The sequence below is a fragment of the Carassius carassius genome, chromosome 44 (genome assembly GCF_963082965.1).
Source record: "Carassius carassius chromosome 44, fCarCar2.1, whole genome shotgun sequence".
Classification (NCBI taxonomy): Eukaryota; Metazoa; Chordata; class Actinopteri; order Cypriniformes; family Cyprinidae; genus Carassius; species Carassius carassius.
This window is the reverse complement of record NC_081798.1, coordinates 25,279,253-25,303,670: the sequence shown is the minus strand read 5'-3', so window position 1 is coordinate 25,303,670 and position 24,418 is coordinate 25,279,253. Positions and strand designations below refer to the sequence as shown.

The 24,418-nt window shown below is 38.4% G+C and overlaps 1 protein-coding gene across 1 annotated transcript in view; it reads right to left on the bottom strand.

The window, feature by feature from the left end:
* Nucleotides 1-12,944: 12,944 nt before the first annotated feature.
* Nucleotides 12,945-24,418, bottom strand: part of elmo2 (engulfment and cell motility 2) — a 34,393-nt gene continuing 22,919 nt past the window's right edge. Inside the window, exons 14-21 of the mRNA XM_059537664.1 lie at nucleotides 24,152-24,260; nucleotides 22,314-22,450; nucleotides 22,064-22,227; nucleotides 20,650-20,762; nucleotides 20,451-20,558; nucleotides 20,279-20,361; nucleotides 19,761-19,838; nucleotides 12,945-14,402 (exon numbers count right to left, since the gene is read on the bottom strand). Of these exons, the coding sequence (XP_059393647.1) occupies nucleotides 14,202-14,402; nucleotides 19,761-19,838; nucleotides 20,279-20,361; nucleotides 20,451-20,558; nucleotides 20,650-20,762; nucleotides 22,064-22,227; nucleotides 22,314-22,450; nucleotides 24,152-24,260 (993 nt within the window). The 3' untranslated portion in view covers nucleotides 12,945-14,201. The remainder of the gene's footprint in view (nucleotides 14,403-19,760; nucleotides 19,839-20,278; nucleotides 20,362-20,450; nucleotides 20,559-20,649; nucleotides 20,763-22,063; nucleotides 22,228-22,313; nucleotides 22,451-24,151; nucleotides 24,261-24,418) is intronic.

The window sequence follows — 24,418 nt, the reverse complement described above, 5'->3', positions numbered from 1 at the left end:
ATGTACGAACAAAATGGTAATTCTAAGTGCTTTAAAAAAAGAAAGTAAAATAATCGTGAAAAAAAAAATCACTGTGACGAGTGGGGTGGGGCCGAGAGCCGTGGGAACGGAGCAAGGCCGCTGGAGTGATTGAAAAAGAGCGACACCTGCTCCACTCACCGGTCTAGAGTGCCACGGAGGAGATTGGAAGGATACAAAAGAGGTGCGACGACAGTGAAGGACGAGAGAGGACCAGGCCTGGGTTTTATGTTGTGTTTGGTTTTTGTTTGTGCGTGACAGTCGTCTGCGAGGGGCTGTCGTGGTGTTTTGTGTTTATTTTATTATTAAAGAGTTGTTTGATTGTCCGCAGGTTTCCTTCTTCCCGATGATTATGAAGTTCTATATTATTACAATCATATAAATAAAACAAGGAATTTAAAAACTTTGAAAACGATTAAAAAAATTAGTTAAAAAGAATTTAAGACAGTTAAAAATATATAATGATTTTATATAAAATACAGTGCAATCATTTCGGGTTGCATAAAATACAGTGCAATACATAAAATACAGTGCAATCAGTTCAGACATCGCACGGTGTTCATTCAATAAATGCACAGCTAAACAGATGAGTTCTGAGTCTAGATTTAAAAGTGGCTAATGTTTTAGTACATCTGATCTCTTTTGGAAGCTGATTCCAACTGCGGGCAGCATAGTAACTAAAGGCGGACTCCCCTTGTTTTGTGTGAACCCTTGGTATTTCTAACTGACTCGATCCTAATAAGTGGTCTGTTAGGTTTATATTCAGTGAGCATATCTGCTATATATTTTGGTACTAGGTCATTGAGCGATTTATTAATGCATAAAAGTACTTTAAAATCAATCCTAAATATAACTGGAAGCCCATTACAATAGTCCACCCTGCTGGTGATAAAGGCATGAACACGTTTCTCCAAGTCTTGCAATGTTTTTTAGATGATAGTATGCTGATTTAGTAACTGCTTTGACATGACGACTGAAACTAAGGTCCATCTCCAGAATCACACCAAGATTCCTGACTTGATTTTTAGTTGTTTGACCCCTAGAATCAAGATATGCATTCACCTTGAAAACTTCATCCTTGTTTCCAAATGCAATGACTTTTGGCACATTCAACTGTTAATTTCTTCAATGCATTGGCAGAGGGAATCAATGGGGCTGTAGTCATTTGGAGACAAGGCTAGGTAAATCTGGGTATCATCAGCATAGCTGTGATAGGCAATTTGGTTCTTTCTCATTATTTGACTTAGTGGGGGCATATACATGCTAAACAAGAGTGGTGCAAGAATTGAGCCCTGTGGGACTCCGCATGTCATGGACATCCACTTAGACTTCTGCTCTCCTAGACTCACATAATAGCCTCTCCCTTCTAAGTATGACCTGAACCATTTGAGTACCATCCCAGAAAGCCCGGCCCAGTTTTCCAGTCTCTTTAGAAGTATGTTATGATTAACAGTGTAAACACAGCACTGAGATCTAGTAATACCAGCACTGATATTTTGCCAGAGTCACAATTTAAGCGAATATCATTTGTTATCTTAATGAGCACTGTCTCTGCACTGTGATGCAGTCGGAAACCAGATTGAAAATTGTCCAGGTATCTATTTGAGTTTAAGTATTTGTTCAGCTGATTAAAAACTACCTTTTCTATAATTTTGCCTATAAAAGGAAGATTTGAAATGGGTATATAATTGCTCAAAATGGTGTTATCAATATTGCTCTGTTTTAGAAGTGGCTTAACAACTGCAGTTTTCAGGGAATCTGGAAAAGTGCCAGAAAGAAGTGAGGCATTCACCACTTTTAAGAGATCTGTTTCTAAACAGTTTAGCACACTTTTGAAAAAAGATGTTGGAAGTGTGTCAGTACACTTTCGAAAAAAGATGTGGGAAGTGTCAAGATAGCAGGTTGACGATTCTAGGTGTTGCACTATTTCTTCCAAAATTTTGCAATCAATTGCTTCAAAAATAGACATATACAGGCCTCCAAGTATCTTTTTGACATTGCAGCCGACTTGGGGGGTTTGTCAGTCTCTCAACAGTAGCAAAAAGAGTGCAAGTGTTGTTTAAGTTTTCAATTTCAATATTTTATTCAGAATACAACATTGATTGATTGATTGATTGATTGATTGATTCCTTTATTGTCATTGTACAGCGTACAGTGAAATTTTTATACTTTCCAACGTACACAGCAAGAGTAGTTACAATCATATTGCAAATTGCCAATTATTAAGTAAGGTGCTTAATGTTATTCCACTTAATTGACTGCATGTCAAGAGTGTCTTATAGTAAAAATTTGAGGTTGTAGTTCCAGTTCATGGTTCATTATCCTGATGGCATTGGGATAAAAACTGTTCATGAATCTGGTTGTGCGTGTTTTGATTGACCTAAAGCGTTTCCCAGATGGCAACAGTTCAAAAAGCTGATGGGCTGGATGATTCGGGTCCATCACAATGTTGCGTGTTTTCTGCAGGCAGCGGGAGTTAAAAATATCATCCAAAGCAGGTAGCTGTTGGTTTGTGATGTTCTGTGCGGTTTTTATAACTCTCTGCAGGGCCTTTTTGTCCCCAGCCGAGCTGCCTCCATACCACACCAGCATATTATATGTTAGGACACTTTCAATAGAACATCGGTAGAATGACACCAGGAGACGCGCTGACAGGTTTATTTTCCTAAGCATTCTGAGAAAGTACATCCGTTGTTGCACCGTCTTGACTAGTGCTTTGATGTTTGTTGTCCATGAAAGGTCCTCAGAAATGTGTGTACCCAGAAATTTAAACCTTGATACTCTCTCCACTATCTCCCCGTTGATATGCAGTGGTGTATGAGCAATTCGTTTCTTCCTGAAGTCAATGATGAGTTCTTTTGTTTTCTTGACGTTTAGGGTAAGATTATTCTCCGTGCACCACGTCGTCAGCCTCTGCACCTCCTTTCTATAGGCATACTCATCTCCTCTGGTGATCAGCCCCAGCACAGTTGTGTCATCCGCAAATTTAATTATGATGTTGTTGTCATTAGATGATACACAATCATGAGTATACAAGGAGTAAAGAAATGGACTTGCCATGTGCTTTTGGACATGCCAAAAGCACACAGCCTTGTGGGTCTCCCGTACTGATTAGCGTAGTTGTGGAATGATGTGAGCCCATCCTCACTGACTGTGGCCTCTTTGTTAGGAAGTCTTTAACCCACAGGCAGATGTTATGCTGTATCCCTAAGTCAGTCATCTTGTAAAATAGTCTGTTTGATAAGATGGTATTAAAGGCAGAACTGTAGTCTATGAACAGAAGCCGTGCATACGTCCCTTGATGTTCCAGGTGGCGCAGTGCAGTGTGGAGTGCAGTGTTGATGGCATCGTCTGTCGACCTGTTGGCCGTGTATGCATACTGGTGGGGGTCCATGGTGGGTAGCAGAGCAGACCTGATATGATTTAAAACCAGCCTCTCCATGCATTTCATAATTATAGGTGTTAGTGCAATAGGCCTATAGTCATTGAGGGATGTTATGGCAGCATGCTTTGGAACTGGCACTATTATAGACGTCTTCAGGCAGGTTGGAACAGTGCACTGCGATAGAGACAAGTTGAAGATGTTTGTGAGTACCTCACCCAACTCAACTGCACAGTCTCTAAGTGCACGCCCTGGAATGCTGTCTGGTCCAGATGCTTTCCATGCCTTGATTTTACGGAGAGTGCGTATCACTTCAGTAGGTTGAAGAATGAGCACCTGGCTGTTTGTGTCTGGAACAGAGTCGTTGATGGTCTCAGTACTATTCACCTCAAAGCGGCTGAAGAACCGGTTAAGCTGTTCTGCCATTAAAACACTGCTATTGGACAGGCAAGTGGTGTTAGTCTGCCCCGTGATGTGCCGGATCCCCTGCCAGGCCCGGCGGGGGTCGGAGTTGCAGAAGTGGTTCTCAATCCTCTGCTTATAAGCGGCCTTTGCATCCCTGATGCCCTTCCTCAAATTCGTCCTGGCTGCACTGTAAAGCTGCCTGTCACCGGACCGAAAAGCAGAATTACGGGCCTGCAGCAGGCGTTTTACATTGTTAGTCATCCAAGGCTTGTTATTAGGAAATGTGCAGATCCGTTTTGTGGTGGTGACATTTTCAATGCAGCATTTTATATAAAATAGCACAGAGGATGTATAGATGTCGATTTTATTGTCCACAAAAACAGTCCAGTCAGTGCGTCTAAAGCAGTCCTGCAACTGCTCAGACGCTCCTTCCGGCCATAATTGTATTATCTTAGCAGTAGGTTTGATCCGGTTGATAACTGGTCTATATGCTGGAGTCAAAAACAGTGAAATGTGATCAGACAGTCCTAAGTGGGGGAGAGGTGTTGCCTTATAGCCATGCTTGACGTTACTATAAACATGGTCGAGTATGTTTTTTCCTCTTGTGGGGCACTTTACATGTTGGTAAAATTTTGGGAGAACAGTTTTTAAATTGGCTCTGTTAAAATCACCTGCTATGACAAAAGCTCCTTCTGGATAAGCCTGCTGTTGTTTCCTAATGGCAGTTTGCAAATAAGCCAAAGCTGTTTTAGTGTTGGCATCCGGAGGTACGTAAACAGCATTAATGACAACAACCGTGAATTCCCGCGGCAGGTAAAAGGGGCGACATTTTACTGTTAAATACTCCAAGTCCGGGGAGCAGTAAGTGTCAGTTATTACAGCGTTTGTACACCAATTGTCATTGGTGTAAACACAAAGCCCCCCTCCTCTGTTCTTACCGGAATCCGTGGTCCTGTCAGCTCGGAGCACTACACGGCCTGCTAGTTGAATAGCCTCTGCTGGAATCGCTGGCTTGAGCCAGGTCTCCGTGATTACCATGACACAGCAGTCCTGGATGGTTTTCTGCATAGATGTAATGAGTTCCAGCTCCTCAATTTTATTGGTAAGTGATCTTGCATTTGTGACAAAGAGGCTCGGCAGTGGAGGTTTGTGTGGGTCTCTGCCTAGCCTAGCTCGTATCCCGGCTCTGCATCCCCGCTTCTGCTTCCTCTCACAGCGCCGCCTCTGTCGCTTCTCGGCTGGGAGAGTAATCCACGGAGACCCAGGTGGTCTGACAAGCTCAGACGGTATGCTGGAATCTTCCTGGTTAAAAGTTGTCTGTGTCCTCTTTAGTCCGGATGACATGGCGTCCCAGTTTTCCAAAAAGAACTTCAAATTTTGATTCGTCTGACCACAGAACAGTTTTCCACGTTGTCACAGTCCATTTTAAATGAGCCTTGGCCCAGAGAAAACACCTGTGCTTCTGGATCATGTTTAGATATGGCTTCTTTTTTGACTTATAGAGTTTTAGCCGGCAGCGGCGAATGGCACGGTGGATTGTGTTCACCGACAATGTTTTCTGGAAGTATTCCTAAGCCCATGTTGTGATTTCCATTACAGTAGCATTCCTGTATGTGATGCAGTGCCGTCTAAGGGCCCGAAATCACAGGCATCCAGTATGGTTTTGACCCTTAACCCTTATGCACAGAGATTGTTCCAGTTTCTTTGCAAATTGGTCCTCCAGCTGTTCCTTATATGTACATTTAACTTTTCCGGCCTCTTATTGTCACCTGTCCCAACTTTTTTGGAATGTGTAGCTCTCATGAAATCTAAAATGAGCCAATATTTGGCAATGCATTCCAAAATGTCTCACTTTCAACATTTGATATGTTATCTATATTCTATTGTGAATAAAATATAAGTTTATGAGATTTGGAAATTATTCCATTCCTTTTTTACTCACGATTTGTACAGTGTCCCAACTTTTTTGGAATCCGGTTTGTAGAGTGTGTCCACCTCTGTGTGTGGGTCCATGCACATGCTGAATCAGGTCAAAATCATTTCTTTATCATTATCATTTCTTTCGTTGTTTTGTTTTCTGCATCATCTATGTGAATATTAAAATCCCATGCAATAGCAAAATAGTCAAACTCTGAGGAAATCATTGATAACATTTCTGAACTCTTCAAAAAAGGCGGGAGAGTATTTTGGAGGCCTGTAAATAATGATAAACAGAATGCGTGGAGCACCTTTCGACACAATCCCTAGATATTCAAAAGATAAGTACTGACCAAATGACACTTGCTTGCATTGATAGATATCTTTAAATAGAGCAGCTACACCTCCTACTGTGATTCACTAATGATGAACAACTTTACTTCCAAGATCGATACTGTTAGAGATAAAATTGTAACCATGCAGCCTTCAGCTACAGTATTGCATCAGATGGTGTGCTATACATAACACGAGGAACAATTCCACTCATTCTCTACTATAGGAGAGGAAGAATTGTTTAAATTTAAATAATCTAAATTAACAACATGTATGTTAGACCCTATTCCATCTAAGTTCCTAAAATAGGTGCTTCCAGAAGTCATAGATCCTCTTCCGACTATTATTAATTCCTCATTGTCATTAGGATATGTCCCCAAAACCTTCAAACTGGCTGTTATTAAGCCTCTCATCAAAAAACCACAACTTGACCCCAAAGAACTAGTTAATTATAGACCAATCTCGAATCTCCCTTTTCTGTCCAAGATACTAGAAAAGGTGGTATCCACACAATTATATTCCTTCTTAGAGAAAAATGGTATTAGTGAGGATTTCCAGTGAGGATTTCCAGTCAGGATTTATACCATATCATAGAATGCATTTACACTTGCCATTTACATGCGACCTGTGTGTGTTAGCGTGTCCTGCTCCAGAGATAGTCGAGGATGCATCGTGATCAGATTTCAGTCTAATGTAAACACATAATCCAGCCATAGTGTCTGCATTCGCATGTCAATGTCACACAAAACCCCGCCGCCTCTCTCCTGAACTGTCACAAGAAAGACGGAGAACACACATGTGGAGCACTAGTGAGAATCCTACAAATCTTTGATTTGTAAAAAGCTTTTTGAAAGAAAATCCACCACTTCAGATTAACTTTGTACCAGGCCATTCTCTGCAGACTTTTTCAAATATTATGCTGGAAAGTCAAGTCAAGTCAAGTCATCTTTATTTATATAGCGCTTTAAAAAAAATAGATTGCGTCAAAGCAACTGAACAACATTCATTAGGAAAACAGTGTGTCAAAAATGCAAAATGATAGTTAAAGGCAGTTCATCATTGAATTCAGTGATGTCATCTCTGTTCAGTTAAATAGTGTCTGTGCATTTATTTGCAATCAATTGGAAAGACCGATCCAATTGGTTATCCAGATAGAGAAGTCAGCTGATGTTGCCAAGTGTAAATATGCCATGTTCTGAGTGTAAAGTGTAAACAGATAATTGACTAATAGGCTGTAAAAAAATGCTTTTTTTTGGTAAAATATTTTTTGGAAAAGAAATGCATATATTTATGTAGTGTGAATTCTGATCTTTGAGAAAATAAAAAGGATGACTAATTTTGTCAATTATGTATTTTTTTTTTTTTACTGAACTGTAACATAAATTTGTCCTATGTTGACATTGCAAAAATTAAGGGGAAAACAACTCTTAATAATACATAAATGGCTTTAGAGAGATTTATCTTCATTGTTAGATACTTATTTTCATATTGTGCTATTATTCAATATGAAATTGTGCTTAACATAATTTTTTCCCCCATGATTTATTGGACAATTACAAGACAAACTTTGACAACAAGACAAACTTTTCTGTCATCTGTTCAAAACTGCTGAAAATTAAAACCATTTCAAGTTGAGTGATATTTATATCTCCCCTATTGCAATACTCAACTGTTTTTTTTTAAGATATTTTGAAATAATAACAAATCTGTGGTTATTTTGTGTAACACCATACATTATATGTCACACTTAAGGACACAAATGGTAGTTATTGAAGTATTTTTATTTAATTTTGAGCATGCCTTAGGATAAATAAAGTTGAATGTTGATACAAACAATATCAACGTTTTTTTTTTCTTTTAAATAAAAAAATAATAATTATAATTTATCAACAAAATGTAGTTTCTTAGTCAATCAGTATGTTACTGAAACTCTTTTAGCCCCCTACTGCATGTATGGCACAGCTAACTATGATTGATATTCAAATTATATTAATATGTAAATTATTATTATTTTTTTTTACTTTATGGCTACTCTTGTTAAGGCATCATTTTGATTGTTTACTTTTTGCATTGATCTCTTATGATCTCCTCCCTTCTGTGTGGATCCCTGCTAATTTTCTCTTTATATTTCAATGTCCTCTCTCTTCTACTAATTTCTCTCCCTCAATTCTTTCTGTCTCAAAAACAAAGTATCACATTTTATACTTATTTTTTAATGAAACTTTATAACAATGCAACCTTTCTGTAAAAACATCAGAAAATAGTTTAACTAATGTTATCATTGCATTGAAGAGCACTGAAAATGATCAAAAAATGATAAAAAGGAGTTAAATGGTTTGGGTTATGTATGTAACCATAGTTTCCTGAGAAGGGAGTGAGACACTGCGTCCTCTAGAGGTTACTATGGGGAACTTGTCTGAACTTTTCTATGTCTGAAGCTTATGTCCGAAGTACGGCAAGGGAACTAGAGAATGCAGTGTCTCATTCCCTTCTCAGGAAAACATGGTTACATATGAAACCCAAGACATTCCCTTACGAGGTAACTTTGAACTGCGTCCTCTATTGGTTGTTATTGGGAACTCTATACCCATGCCACCATGCTGAGAGGAATGCATGCCAGAAACCATGGCAAGCACTAAATACCAACTCTAACATAGCTATGGGAGTTGCCCCAACAAGCTGTTTGGACAGCTTTGTTTCCCTTAATAAATGATATAATCAACTAAAAACTGCATTTTGCTTTTTCTTGCATTATCTTTGTGTAATATAAAAATGTGTCCAAATTGGGTGCTGTTACTAGCACAAGAAGTCACTGACCGCTAGGTGTACGAGCAGATGCCAGAAATCTTATTCTAATTTAAGAATTTATTTATTAATTTATTGAGAAAAAAGTTTTGTGACTTGCGGGGTCTTTTTTTGAAGTCTGAAGTCTGAAAGAATAAAGTCATATACACATAGGATGACTTGAGGGTGAGTAATTTATGGGCTAATTTTCATTTTTGGGTGAACTAACCCTTAAAGAATCAGTCACTTTACTGAAAGTGTGTTCCAGTCTGTGTGTGTGTGTATGTGTGTGTGTGTAACGCACGTCTTGCATACGCCCCAGCCCAGAGTCCTCAAATAAATATTAGTGCTATTTTTTTTTTTTTTGTCTTCTCTAGTTTCTGATTGATTGAGCTGGGGAAACGAGGCTATAAAGTGGAAGGAGGCGGATCCTCTCAAGCTCTCTCCGCCAGCCACAGTCTTCTCCACTGCCACATAGCCTCCTGCTCTTCTTACTGTAGCTTGTAATGTTAGTTTGGAGTGGGAAGCCCCAGCCTGTTTCTGTTAGTTTAGTTATTTCTTTATTTTGTTGTTGGCATCCCCATCTAATCATTTTGTCTACTTTTGTGAGTATTTTGTGTTAAAATAAAGGATTAATTTGGAATACTCCAGCCTTGTCCATCTATTATGTTATGCGTCCCTTTAAACTCCTAGACCTTTTAGGGACTGTAACAGTGTGTGTGTGTGTGTGTGTGTTTTCTGTCTGCTTACCTGCATCCAGCTCTGTTACTTCAGCTCCTGGAAATCCCTCGATCAGCACCATTTCTGCCAGACCTGGTAACAAAGAACATAACTCTCAATATCATCCACTATCCAGCATAAGACTTTTGTTCTACAATACTCACCAATTTCTCACAACTCTCCATCCATGTCATCAACTGGATTTAAGGCTGTATGGAGGATCTTTCTCCGGCAGTCAGAATATCCCAGCTCTCCAGAACCAAACCCCAAACTCATGCAGATCGACAATGCCCAACTCTCCTCGGCTGAACGGCGACGACAGCTGACCCAGGGATTATTCTTTTACCGGGCAAAGATGAACATGTAATAAGGTTGTGTCCCATTTGTCAAGTGGAGTGAGTGGAGTTTCTTCCTCCTCAGTTAAATACACAACCTCTAACCAGGAACTGTCCATATTATAACTCTTTCTCCATTGTGTTTCAGTCAATGCTCTCTTCAAGGCATAGTTCACCCAAAATTATGTCATTAATAACTCACCCTCATGTCGTTCCAAACCAGTAAGTCCTCCATTTATCTTCAGAACACAGTTTAAGATATTTTAGATTTAGTCCGAGAGCTCTCAGTCCCTCCATTGACGCTGTGTGTACGGATCTACTGTCCATGTCCAGAAAGGTAAGAAAAACATCATCAAAGTAGTCCATGTGACATCAGAGGGTTAGTTAGAATATTTTGAAGCATCTAAAATACATTTTGGTCCAAAAATAGCAAAAACTATGACTTTATTCAGCATTGTCTTCTCTTCCGTGTCTGTTGTGAGAGAGTTCAAAACAAAGCAGTTTGTGATATAAGGTTCACGAACGAATCACTCGATGTAACCGGATCTTTTTGAAACAGTTCACCAAATCGAACTGAATCGTTTTAAACGGTTCGCGTCCCCAATATGTATTAATCCACAAATGACTTAAGATGTTAACTTTTTTAATGTGGCTGACACTCCCTCTGAGTTAAAACAAACCAATATCCCGGAGTAATTCATTTACTTAAACAGTACACTGACTGAACTGCAGTATCATCCACTATCCAGCATAAGACTTATTATATAATAGTCATCCGTTGACAAAGGATTTATTGAATAAAGTAGTTATTTTTGTTTTCTGATGGCAGATGGAGTATTCTGATGATGACTTTTCATACCTTTTTTAGACCTTCACACTGTTATTTACTTATTTTGTTATCAAGCTATTTTTTTAAATCCAAAATATCTTAAATTGTTATATTGAATGTAACTTTTATGGTTTTGGAATGAAATGGGGATAAGTGATTAATGACAATTTTAATTTTAGGGTGGAGTATCTATTGGATTATGTCAAAATTAAAAATGATATAAAATATTTAGTCTTGTTTCCTGGGGGAAATTTAACAAAAAATGCCTCCTATAGTGAATCGATGTGTATTTGTAAGAAATATATATATATATATATATATATATATATATATATATATATATATATATATATATATATATATTCAAAATATAATAATCCCTTTAATCTAGTTTGTGCCAACAGAAGCAGACTGTACACAGAAGCAGCTCTGTGCAGATGACCTATGTGGTCGGTGTTGCGCATGTGCGGATGAGCCTTGTGAGAACCAACATTTGTTTACAGGATCAAAGGAAGCAATGTTTCCTTATTTTAGCTAAGGAAAACCAGTCTCCTCTTGGCTTATATCTAAATCCTCTGACATTCTTCTTTACAAATCCTTGTTTTGTACATCTAATTCATGACCATTGTTTTGTTTTGATCTCTTACCTGAATTTCTGCATTCGTCACTTCTGAGGGGCACATGCACAACGCTGATGTCCTATGTCATCTGCCCGGGGCTGCTTCCATGTACAACAGTGAGCGCAAGCTAGATTCAATTATTACATTTTAAATGTGTATATTTTTCTTACTAATATGCATTGATCTGCAACAGGAGGTCTCTGTTCAGCCCCTGGAGCCATGTGAGGCACTTTTTATTATTGATAGATGCGCTTTATTTCACGTCTTTTTGACTGATGAACTGCGACACCCACTGACTGTCATTAAACAGCTTGGAAGATTAAAGACAATTTAGAATATAACTCCCATTGGATTCGTCTGAAAGAAGAAAGTCATAAACACCAAGGATAGCTCGAGGGTTAGTAATCCATGAGGTAATTTTCATTTTTGGGTGAACTAACCCTTTAATATTCCACTTTGCTGGGAATAAGTCAAACCCCTGAAAACAACAATCTACCCTTATCCTTCCTCCAACAAACTTCACCAAATAGTTGTCTCAGTGCAGGCAACGTTCTCCTGGCATCTGCCAATCCCAGACTCACCCATAAACTATGTGATTGGTCACTCCATAGAGCAGGTTTCCACTGCTTCAGACTCCATTGTCTGTGTGCTTTACTCCACGCATGGAATTGTGCTTGATGATGTAAGGCTTGCATGTAGCTGCTCTGCCATGGAAACCCATTCCACCATTCCATGAAGCTCCCGCCACACTATTTTTGTGCTGATATTAATGCCACTAGAAGTTTGGAATTCTTCAGCTTTGGAATCAGCAAAGCATTGGTGACTTTTACATACCATTCACTTCAGCACTCTGTGACCCACTCTCTAGGTGTCTCTCAATCAGCTGCCTAGCTCATGAATCAGTATATCATGTACATAAATTCGGGCACTGGTATAGACAGTATGCACGCTGGTGACACTTATTTCCGGTGTCAGACTGGAATTTTGGAAACTAACTAAACTAAACTAACTAAAAAACAACTGGATGGTTTAATTGTTCTGTTTTGCAACATTTCAGCTAAATATTAATTATAAATGTTGGCAAGAGTGTTACTGTACCTTATATATACTTTTGAAATATAATTAATAAAGGTTTCATTTAATTAAAAAAATTGTGCAATACATTTTTTTCTTTCTCTATCTATGCATACTATAAGAGGGAATATAGCAATTTCATGATTTCACGCTGTCTCAGGATGGTAATGTACTTTAGTTAATTTTTTTTTTTGGCACCAGAAAAAAGTTCTTGTAAACTGGTTTTGGATAACAGACGATGGATTTTATCTGACTTGTTCATAACCATTACCACAAACCAATGACTGTTCATCTTTATTATATAGGTTCATTAGCTATACTGGCTAGCAGTAATTGTGGCCCACATATCAATCTTATTTTTAATTTCAAGTCATTTATATATTTATACATTAATTGCTTTTGAGTGTTTGAGTTTGAGGTTTTTTTTACATCTCCATATATAGTTAGTACGCAACTTCATTTAATGTGGGTGTGTGGCACAGCTATTTATCTATTTATTTATCAAATGGATGAAATATATCAAGCTATGACTTCAACACATTTTATTATTGCACACAAATCCATTACATTACTGTGATAATGCAGTACAATATATAGTTTACAGTATATACAGTGACCTTCAAATTTTGATGAAATATTTTTTCTTCCTTCAGTAAAATCAAATCAACCCACCAAAAAAAAAACAAAAAAAAAAACTTTTTCAGCAATGAGAAATAAAAAGGGAGTCGATACCTTCTGAAGGCACTATATATTTATAGTGTGTGCAACATTTCAACCCAAAAACTGATATCTGCACACTAAAACACTACCAGCTGTAACATGAAGCAAATCTGATAAACATCACACCTGTCAGCAATCCATCTATGGGTTCATCCTGTTTTTACACAGAATAACCTTACATTATGCAAGCAAATATTAACACACAGACGGAAGATAAACGTGTAAATATTTTCATTTTAACAGACTGAGCAGTCATGTTTGTGTACTGTAACAAAGAAATCACTAATTAAATGTCTAAATAAATGAACTCGTATGGCTATTATTACATACAGTTTCTGCAAGACTTTATAATTTTTGAATGTTGCAGTTGCAGACCTTCATCATGTTCAGTCTATGAGTCACAAAACGTTTCCATCTTCTTGCAGTCGCTTGCTTTCTTCCTCCATTTCATGCAGACCATATAGTGTCTTTCACATCAAGTACAAAAATATATTTCTATTGACAAAAGCAAATGTCAGTAAATATTAGTTATCTGCAGACAGATCTGTGGGTTGTTCAAAGTTACTAACGGTTTAGTTGAGTTAATCATATAAGCATTTAATATCACATCACACATGGGAGTAGATGCCTTACCATATCTAAACACAGAATGATGTTTAATATGCTGTTTCTGCTTTTCTCATTTAAAATCAAATACTTGAAGACAGAAGAACCATTAGTTTTTCTGCCTTACAAACATTTGAAAAAGGACTGAAAAAATACTCTCGTAACCAAGACTTCATGTTCAGGCACATACACTAGTATAGAGGTGAAGTGTGTCATTCCTACTCTTTCGTCCATCTTGAACTCTACTGGTCACGTCAGAAGCTGTCGTGTCTGGAGACTGAAACAAACAGAACCCAGTTTTGAAAGCATTGCAGGGTTTCACACTTCAAGTCAGACTACCAATGTGACTCTGAACGTAAAACCGGCAGGAAAGTATCTTAGTGACAGACAAATGACACACTTCACCTCTGAAAATTGAAAGACAGAAAAAACACGCTCTGGTTGAATGGACAGGCATCTCATCCATAGTTGTAGGTGAAGTTGTAAGTGCTGGGCTCTTTGGGCACAGGGGGTGGAGCCTCAGGGATGGTGATATTCTCCAGATCGAGGAGGCGGAGCTTCATTTCCATGCTCATTAATGTGTCAAGGTCACTTCGTGTGAGATCGCTTCCCAACTCCTTCCCCAAGAGTGCAGACAGCCCATCTGTCCAGATGCAATACTGATCCACACAAACAAACAGCACAAAGGTTAGTCATCTTTCCACAAATGATCAGTGACCAAATATGCTTTCAAGTTTTGCAACAAAAATGAACGTATTGAGAAAACATAAATGAGCTGTTTTCCAAAAAAAAAATTAAGAATTGCAAAAGAAATGAAACAGATCAAAAGCAATGCTTTTTACCTGACCATATCTACCAACTTATTTGCAACGTTGCTTTTTCATTTCAGTCAGATGTGAGCTTGCGATACTGTTTGATCTCTTTGAGCTTCACATTTCAGTGTGTCTCACGATCTGGCATGTGGGCGGAGTCAAGGGACTGGGGCGTGTACAACAGGCCTGGGCGTGACTCCCTGGAAGTGCATCATCAGCCAGAGAAGCAGATCATAGCTGATCAAGGCACCATAATTGAGCAAAGACATGCGGGTGGATCGTTTCCTATTATTCACTAACATTTAAACATGCATGGTTTCGTTTTATAGCATTAAAATGTGTATTAGTTCATTTTGTTAATAAAATTTGTATTAAAAGTGTTTAATATCTCTTCACCTATGGGAGGACGCCAGCACACAGATGCGTTCTTGGTTTACATTAGCTCAGAGTTACTAAGAAAGTGCGAAGTTTCGTTTTGATTTGAGCAATTGCCCTCCTATAGGCTTTTCGGTGTGCTAATTTAACAAGGTGGTCACAGCTGTTTTCTCTGAAGTGTTGGGTGGCTGTGTATTTGTTTGTTGTCTGTCAGCTGAGGCTGAAGTATTCAGCCTCCTTGTGTGAAGACTTACGAGTGTAAAGACCTGTGACTTTACTTGCATGACTTTAACCGAGCAATGAAACAGGGCAACAAACTTAAGTACTCTATTAAGCATACTCCTTTAAGTCCTCTCTCTGTCACCTCTATCATGTGATTTCAATACATTCCAGTTGTCTCACAACAACGCTCTAACATCACTTGCAGACGGCAACACAATCTTGCTAACCTGCGTTCTATATGTACTTCTACTGCACCTCTTTCTTTTTCTGTGGATCTTTGGAATTGTCAGTCAGTAGTCAGCAAAGTTTACTTCTACTTTTTATTTGCAATCTACTATCAGCATCCTTGACTTGAGTGAGACCTGGATTTGGACAGAAGACAGAAGATGAAGAAGAAGTCTGCTCATTTCTGACAATTGTAAATACTCAACCCACTCTGCCCTATGCAATTATAACTTATTTGAATCTCATTCAATTACTGTAACAGCTTCTATAAAACTCCATGTTGTGGTAATTTACCGGCCTCCTGGGCAACTGGGCACCTTCCTAGAAGAGCTGGATGGTCTGCTAAGGGGCCCAAAGTGTGCCAAGAAAATATCCCCTGAACCATTACACCACCACCACCAGCCTGAACCGTTGAGACAGGGCAGGATGGTTCCATGCTTTCATGTTCTTTACGCCTAATTCTGATCCTAACATCTGAATGCTGCAGCAGAAATCGAGACTCATCTGACCAGGCAAAGTTTGTCCAATTTTGGTGAGCCTGTGTGAATTGTAGCCTCCAAATACCTGTTCTTATCTGACAGGAGTGGCACAGGGTGTGATCTTCTGCTGCTTTAGCCCATCTGCTTCAGTGTTCGACGTGCTGTGCATTCAGAGATGGTACTCTATTCCTTGGTTGTAACGAGTGGTTATTTGAGTTACTGTTGCCTTTCTATCATCTTTAAGAGATGATAGCCCGAAAGAGAGCAGCCCGAAAAATGGAGCGCAGCTGGTGGAAAACAAAACTAGAGATATTTCGTATTGCTTGGCGGGAAAGTAACCTATCCTACAGAAAAGCATTAAAAACTGCTAGATCCGATTACTTTTCTTCTCTTTTAGAAGAAAACAAACATAACCCCAGGTATTTATTCAATACAGTGGCTAAATTAACGAAAAATAAAGCCTCAACAAGTGTTGACATTTCCCAACATCACAGCAGTAATGACTTTACTACTTTACTTGTAAAATCGATACTATTAGAGATAAAATTGCAACCATTCAGCCGTCAGCTACAGTATCACATCAGACAGTGCACTATAGACCCCCTGAGGAACAGTTCCACTCATTCTCTACTATAGGAGAGGAAGAATTGTATAAACTTGTTAAATCATCTAAACCAACAACATGTATGTTAGACCCTATACCATCTAAGCTCCTAAAAGAGAAGCTTCCAGAAGTCATAGATCCTCTTCTGACTATTATTAATTCCTCATTGTCATTAGGATATGTCCCCAAAACCTTCAAACTGGCTGTTATTAAGCCTCTCATCAAAAAACCACAACTTGACCCCAAAGAACTAGTTAATTATAGACCAATCTCAAATCTCAATTTTCTGTCCAAGATACTAGAAAAGGTGGTATCCTCACAATTATTTTCCTTCTTAGAGAAAAATGGTATATGTAAGGATTTCCAGTCAGGATTTAGACCGTATCATAGTACTGAGACTGCTCTCCTTAGAGTTACAAATGACCTGCTCTTATCATCTGATCGTGGTTGTATCTCTCTATTAGTTCTATTGGATCTTAGTGCTGCGTTTGACACAATTGACCACCACATTCTTTTGCATAGACTTGAACACATTGTTGGCATTAATGGAAGTGCATTAGCATGGTTTAAATCGTACTTATATGACCACCATCCGTTCGTAGCAGTGAATGAAGAGGTATCATATCGATTACAAGTTCAGTACGTAGTACCTCAAGGCTCAGTACTAGGGCCGCTACTCTTCACACTTTATATGTTACCCTTGGGAGATATCATCAGGAAACATGGTGTTAGCTTTCACTGTTATGCTGATGATACTCAGCTCTATATTTCTTCGCGGCCCGGTGAAACACACCAATTTGAAAAACTAATGGATTGCATAGTCGATATAAAAAACTGGATGACCAGTAATTTCTTACTGCTAAATTCAGAAAAAACAGAGGTGTTAATTATAGGACCTAAAAAGCTCTGCATGTAATAACCTAGAACACTGTCTAAGACTTGATGGCTGCTCTATCAATTCTTCGTCATCAGTTAGGAACCTAGGTGTGCCATTTGATCGCAATCTTTCCTCAGAAAGCCACGTTTCTAGCATTTGTAAAACTAAATTTTTCCATCTCAAAAATATATCTAAATTATGGCCTATGCTCTCAATGTCAAATGCAGAAATGTTAATCCATGCATTTATGACCTCAAGGTTAGATTATTGTAATGCTTTATTGGGTGGTTGTTCTGCATGCTTAGTAAACAAACTACAGCTAGTCCAAAATGCAGCAGCAAGAGTTCTTACTAGAACCAGGAAGTATGACCATATTAGCCCGGTCCTGTCAACACTGCACTGGCTCCCTATCAAATATCGTATAGATTTTAAAATATCGCTTATTACTTATAAAGCCCTGAATGGTTTAGCACCTCAGTATTTGAATGAGCTCCTTTTACATTATAATCCTCTATTTCCGCTACATTCTCAAAACTCAGGCAATTTGATAATACCTAGAATATCAAAATCAACTGCGGGCGGCAGATCCTTTTCCTATTTGGTGCCTAAACTCTGGAATAACCTACCTAACATTGTTCAGGAGGCAGACACACTCTTGCAGTTTAAATCTAGATTAAAGACCCATCTCTTTAACCTGGCATACACATAACATACTAATATGCTTTTAATATCCAAATCCGTTAAAGGATTTTTAATCTGCATTAATTAGGTAAACCGGAACCGGAAACACTTCCCATAACACCCGATGTACTTGCTACATCATTAGAAGAATGGCATCTACGCTAATATTAGTCTCTCTTATTCCGAGGTCACCATAGCCACCAGATCCAGTCTGTATCCAGATCAGAGGGTCACTGCAGTCACCCGGATCCAGTACGTATCCAGACCAGATGGTGGATCAGCACCTAGAAAGGACCTCTACTGCCCTGAAAGACAGCGGAGACCAGGACAACTAGAGCCCCAGATACAGATCCCCTGTAAAGACCTTGTCTCAGACGACCAACAGGACAAGACCACAGGAAACAGATGATTTTTCTGCCCAATCTGACTTTGCTGCTTCATCCCTGACTTGATTGCAAATAAATGCACAGACACTATTTAAACTGAACAGAGATGACATAACTGAATTCAATGATGAATGATGATGAACTCATTTAACATTATTGACACACTGTTTTTCTAATGAATGTTGTTTAGTTGCTTTGACGCAATGTATTTTGTTTAAAGCGCTATATAAATAAAGGTGACTTTTTTATTGTCTGGGCATGCTATTGGTGTGTGTATGTGTGTGTGTGTGTGTGTGTGAGAGAGAGAAAGAGTCTGTAAGAGTGTGAGAGTTTGTGTTTCTGCCGTTGCCATTCCCGCACAAAGTTGTAGCACTTTAATTAATAAATGTGATCTAACAAAGGTAAAGGGCAATTTTTGACTGTGACATCAGAGGGTCGTAATAAAGTCGTAGTTTTTGCTATTTTTGGACCCAAATGTATTTTCGATGCTTCAACAAATTCTAACTGACCCTATGATGTCATATGGACTACTTTGATGATGTTTTTCTTACCTTTCTGGACATGGACAGTAGACCGTTCACACAGCTTCAATGGAGGGACTGAGAGCTCTCGGACTAAATCTAAAATATCTAAAACTGTGTCCCGAAGATAAATGGAGGTCTTACTGGTTTGGAACGACATGAGGGTGAGTTATTAATGACATAATTTTCCTTTTTGGGACTGTAACACTAGCTTGCTCTATTCTTTTTTTATTCTATCTGTTTTCTTTATATTATATTATTTAAAATCCCATGCTAGGTGTACTGTGTTAACCTAACTGAGACTTGTTATAGCACTTATATATCATTGCTCTTTTTGTTGTTTTTGATTGCTTCCACTGTCCTCATCTGTAAGTCGCTTTGGATAAAAGCGTCTGCTAAATGAATAAATGTAAATGTAATTTACTCATAAGAGTGAATAATTAACAGAATTTTCATTTTTGTCTGAACTATCAACTAATGATGAAATATCATCTAAACAATGAACGAATTAACTCAACTAGACACAAGTGCAAATCAACTGTAACCAAGGAAATACATGAACAACACATGAAGAAACATGAGAAGTGATTATAACAATGAAGCAAAATAAGAAACCACGGAAGTAATCAAATTAAGAGTCCTTGGAAAACAACACAACAGATCATATGTGGTTACTACTGTGTTATTACGTACTATCTGTACGAAAAATTAGTAATATTTTTAGTTGATTTACAGCCCTAAATAACTGCATAAAGACTTTAGTGAATAACAAACAGTCCATGAACTTCTTCATTTCTAACAGAACTGTAATTTAAGTGCTGTTTTTGAGACTCGCCTCGTATTTGTTGGGTGCCACAAAGTTGAGAGCCTCGTCAGGATCATAGAGGATGGAAAATGCCAACTCTAACACTTCCTACAAACACAGCACCATTCAAACACGTCAGTCATACAAACATAACATAGAAACAGAATAAAGAATGTGTGATATTCTGTATGGGTTGGGTTTTGTGCATTCTGCTACATAGCAGATTTGCAGACAGTACTGCTTTAAAAAGTGAAACAAACTAAACAATTCCTTTATTGTTTAGTAAAACCTTGAGAGGAACCAGACTCAGCCGAAGGAACATATTTAAATAAATATGCATGCAATATTACAATATTAACATGTTTGGTTCATAAATGCATTCTTCAATAATAATGATGAAGTCAGTGATTAATTGCTTATTTGAGGGACACAGGCAGACAGGCTTTAAAAAAAAAAGACATTAAACATCAGTGTCATGTCAGATCTTTGTCTCTCTATATCAGTTCTGCTCAATAGTGCGCTGGAGAAGATGAAGTAAGTGGCTTTACCTTGTTCTGCTTGAGTGCGCTCTTCTCCTTCATGTGCGGACAGTCTTTCCCCGTCAGCACTGCTTTAATGTCCGACACAGGAACTGTGGGTTGGAGACAGTAAGTCTGAATACACTGTGCAACACGTGATGTGAATAATATTCAGTGGTTTAAGTGACATAAATACGCTCACTCTTATCGGTAAGCAGTTCAAACGGCACTTCACCCTGCGGAGACTCGTCCAGATCTCCGTAGTGCAGGACCTTGTGATTTAATGACAGGCGGCAGAACCAGAACTTCTCTGTGAGAGGAACCGAAGATCATTAGGAAACTCGCATTATGGAAGAATAGTGCAGAAGTGGCTGTCATTGGCAGATGCAAGCTCTCCGCACCTTGTCTCCGTCTGTTGCCCAGTTTACGAAAGCAACTTCCCTCACACAGACGATTGAGTCGCTGCTGTTTGATCAGCTCCAGAATCTCTGGCTGGATCCGCTCACGCAGCTCACTGACAATCGAGAGGAAACACACTTGAGAACAGCTGTTTCGCAAGCTCAGATAAACTCATACGAGCTCCTCCTCAGTACTTTTGACTTGTTTTCCAGTGCAGATGTCTAAAAAAGATTCTTAAATCAAGATTAATTTACCTGAGAAGCAAAATGATAAGAATATAAGTCTTGTTTTCCGTGAAACTGGTCAAAACTAAGTGAGTTTTTATTAAATCAAGAACAAATATCTACCAGTGGTCTCAGAAAAATAACCTTAACTCAGTAAAGTAATCTTCATAACCCACTGACAGATATTTGTTCTTGTTTTAAGAAAAACTTCACTTTATTTTGTTAAATTTCTCAGAAAACAAGACTGTTCTTCATTTTGCATCTCTAATGTCTCGATTTAAGCAGTCTTGGAAGGTTACAGATTCCAAGTTACCGTATTTAAAATGTAATTCATATTGTAAATATTTCAGTTACTTCATTAATGTAACTGATTACATTTGATTAATTTTGTATTTATTTTCAAAATTTCTAACAAATGTTTTCAACTGTTAATAATTTCGTTACTTTGTAGTATTACTTTGTAGTATTACTTATAGCATTTTAATTTTAAAGGAAAGCCACCACAATGATGGTGATTTGATTTTGATTTTACAATTTTCAGCACTGAAACACAACCATTCATTCCTCAAGTTTTCCAGGTCACGCCATCTTTTAGAAATCATTACAATTTATTTGCCTCTCAAGAAACATTTCAGATTATTATTAATGTTGAAAACAATTTTGCTGCTTAATATTTTGCTGTGGAAATGGTGATAAACTATTTTTCCGGATTGTTTGATAAATATAAAGTTTAATGAATAGCATTTATTTGCATTTATCAAATATATTTGTTAATGCATTTATTAAATAGAAATCATTTTAAAGTTCTTTACTCACTTTTTATCGCTTTCATGCATGATGAATAAAATTATTAACTTCTCTTTTCTAAATCTTATACAAATGTTTGAGTGGTATCATTGTTTCCACAAAAAACAACAACAACAGTTTTTAACGGACAATAATGATAAATGTTTCTTGAGCAGCAAATCAGCATATTAGAATGATTTCTGAAGGAGTATATGACACTGAAACTTGATTTATAAACGTTTCTAATGATGAACGTTGCATTCCCAAATGCAAATTACCATCCCCCCGAAAAATCCTGAAAGCCATATTTATATGGAAAAACACATCCCTGATAACTAGATGACTGACTGATTAGGAGATCCTTGATCATGAATACAGCTTACTGATGCATTTGCTCTTCACTCACATTATTGGAGGCGACTGGAAGTCATCCTGACTCATTCTCTCTGACTGACGCAGACGCAGGATCTCTGAGTAGCTTAGACTGCGCAGTTTGACCCGCAGCTGCTCCAGAGATGGTGGTTTCATGGCCAGAGCTCTAGTGATTTGCTCCCGCACCACCGTCATCACCTAAAATACACACACAGAGTGATTGCTGGCACAAACAAACACAAAAACCCCTCTGTCCACTAGCAGACACTCTCACTAACACACACCTTGTTGAAATCTTCTGCAGTGGCCCTCATTTCTTTCCATGTCTTATTGAGAAGCTGTATGCAGACGCAGAAAAACTCTTCCCAAGCACGCTCGTGGGTAAAAAACATGGGATGGAAGTCGTTGCACCCTTCATTTGCTGCAGAGACAAGACGAGTTTCTCTTCATTTCCAAAAAAACATCTCTTTATATGACTGTCACAATACATCACAGAAACACACACATTACAGAAACATTTGTCACAGTGAAACTTGAAAGTGGATATTTGATGGCATTAAAACTTTTGCCTGTTTCACACAGAAAGTTTATTTCCAGTCTGCTTCATCACAGCTGCCTGTGTATTTTTAAGCGATTCTGAAAAGCTTAACTAACTTGTTCAGGCGTTTGATTAGGGTTGTGGGTCCTCCCGAGCAGGGTTGAAGACCTCTGGATTAGGGGGCTACGATATAAATAGTCTTATGAAATCGTAATTGTTGTTTTAACAATGTGCAATTTTACGTTATGAAGCATATCGCAAAAACCAAATAAAACACATGATAAAGATTAGTAGGTTAGACTTATGCGCATGAGCATTTACAATCCGTTCTTTCACTGCATGATCTAGTCTATTAAAATGCATTTAGAATGATCACAAAATTTAAGATATGAGGGCAGAAAGTGTATGTATTTCTATAATTTGATATAGTTAAAGAATATCAGACGAAAAGTGGTGTTTTTTCTTGAAAAATCAGCATGATTACAAATATAACATTAAGTTTATACAACAGGGAGATAATTGGTTTGCTGAAATTCAGGCAAAAAGGCCACGCCCCAAACGATCACCTGACTTCCTGAAACCACCATATATCGTGAACCTCATACCGTACTGTTTGTCTCTTTCTTTCGGACTGATGGACTCGCATTGGTCTGAACGGCATTCTGTTTGATTCAATGTCACTGGAATTGCTCGAGGATCACCTCTCATCGATCTAATCGCAGTCATTTTCACAGCACTTGCGTTCGGTACATTCCTGGACCATGAGCATCCACTACCAGGCTTGTCTCGGGAGGTCTCTGAGCAGATCCCGGGCTCTGTGCTCTCCGTCAGTGTGATCCGCAGGTCAGAATCGCCATCATAGTTTGCGTGGTGGAAGCAGAACTATACTCTACACTCACACCTGCGTGTTCTGTGATGAAGCTCATGCGAGAAACTCCTGCCCTCATAACCCTACAATACCAGCAGACTGCCTTGCAAAGCACCTCCACACTCCTATCAAGAACCTGTTATCGTTGACAGGCTACTAACAGAAGCATATCATCACAACCCCTAGAATACTCATCACAACCCCAGAATACTGGATACCACTAATGCCTTCAAGTCTTGCCTATCCATCAAGAATCCAGCGAGTCTTCTGGGAAGGTGTCATTACTTCACTGTATGCCACATTCGATTGCAAAAGCAGCCCTAGGATTTTAGACTCTCTTTCCGAAGCTACGATGGATTCTTACCAACCACCACAGACTCCTTTACGTCCTTCACCTCCTCAACGACTTCCAGTTGTTGCACCTTCATCTGCACCACCATAATTAGGATTTTCTCACTAATATTCTCACTAATCTGCTCTGCTCTAATCTACTCTGCCTTACATTACAATACATTTTTTGTCAATATTACATACCCCTACTCTGGATTACAGCAATAATGTATGTAGGATGAGTGAATGATGAGAGAATAATAATGATCCTTTTCAGGTGTAAATCACACTGGATCTTTTCTAAAGCTGCCCTAATTGAGCCTCCGAACAAACCCCAACACGTTCATCAGTGAATTGAGGATTCGAAAATTTTGCAGAATACTTACGCAGTTCTCCAACCTGTAGAATATCACACAGCACACGCGTCAGCTCAATGGCAGAGCGGCCAAACGGACACTCATGTTTATCTTCTCGACTGCAGTTTTCTAGAACAATCTGCAAAACAATCCCACAGTATGTATAGACCACTGACATGTGGATCATTTTTATGCTATTTTGCTACTTTACTATTATATGTTTTTAACAATACAAAAGGTGAAAGGGGACATAGGCAACAGAAGGGAGGATAGGAAGGGGAAAGTGAAACAAAAGAC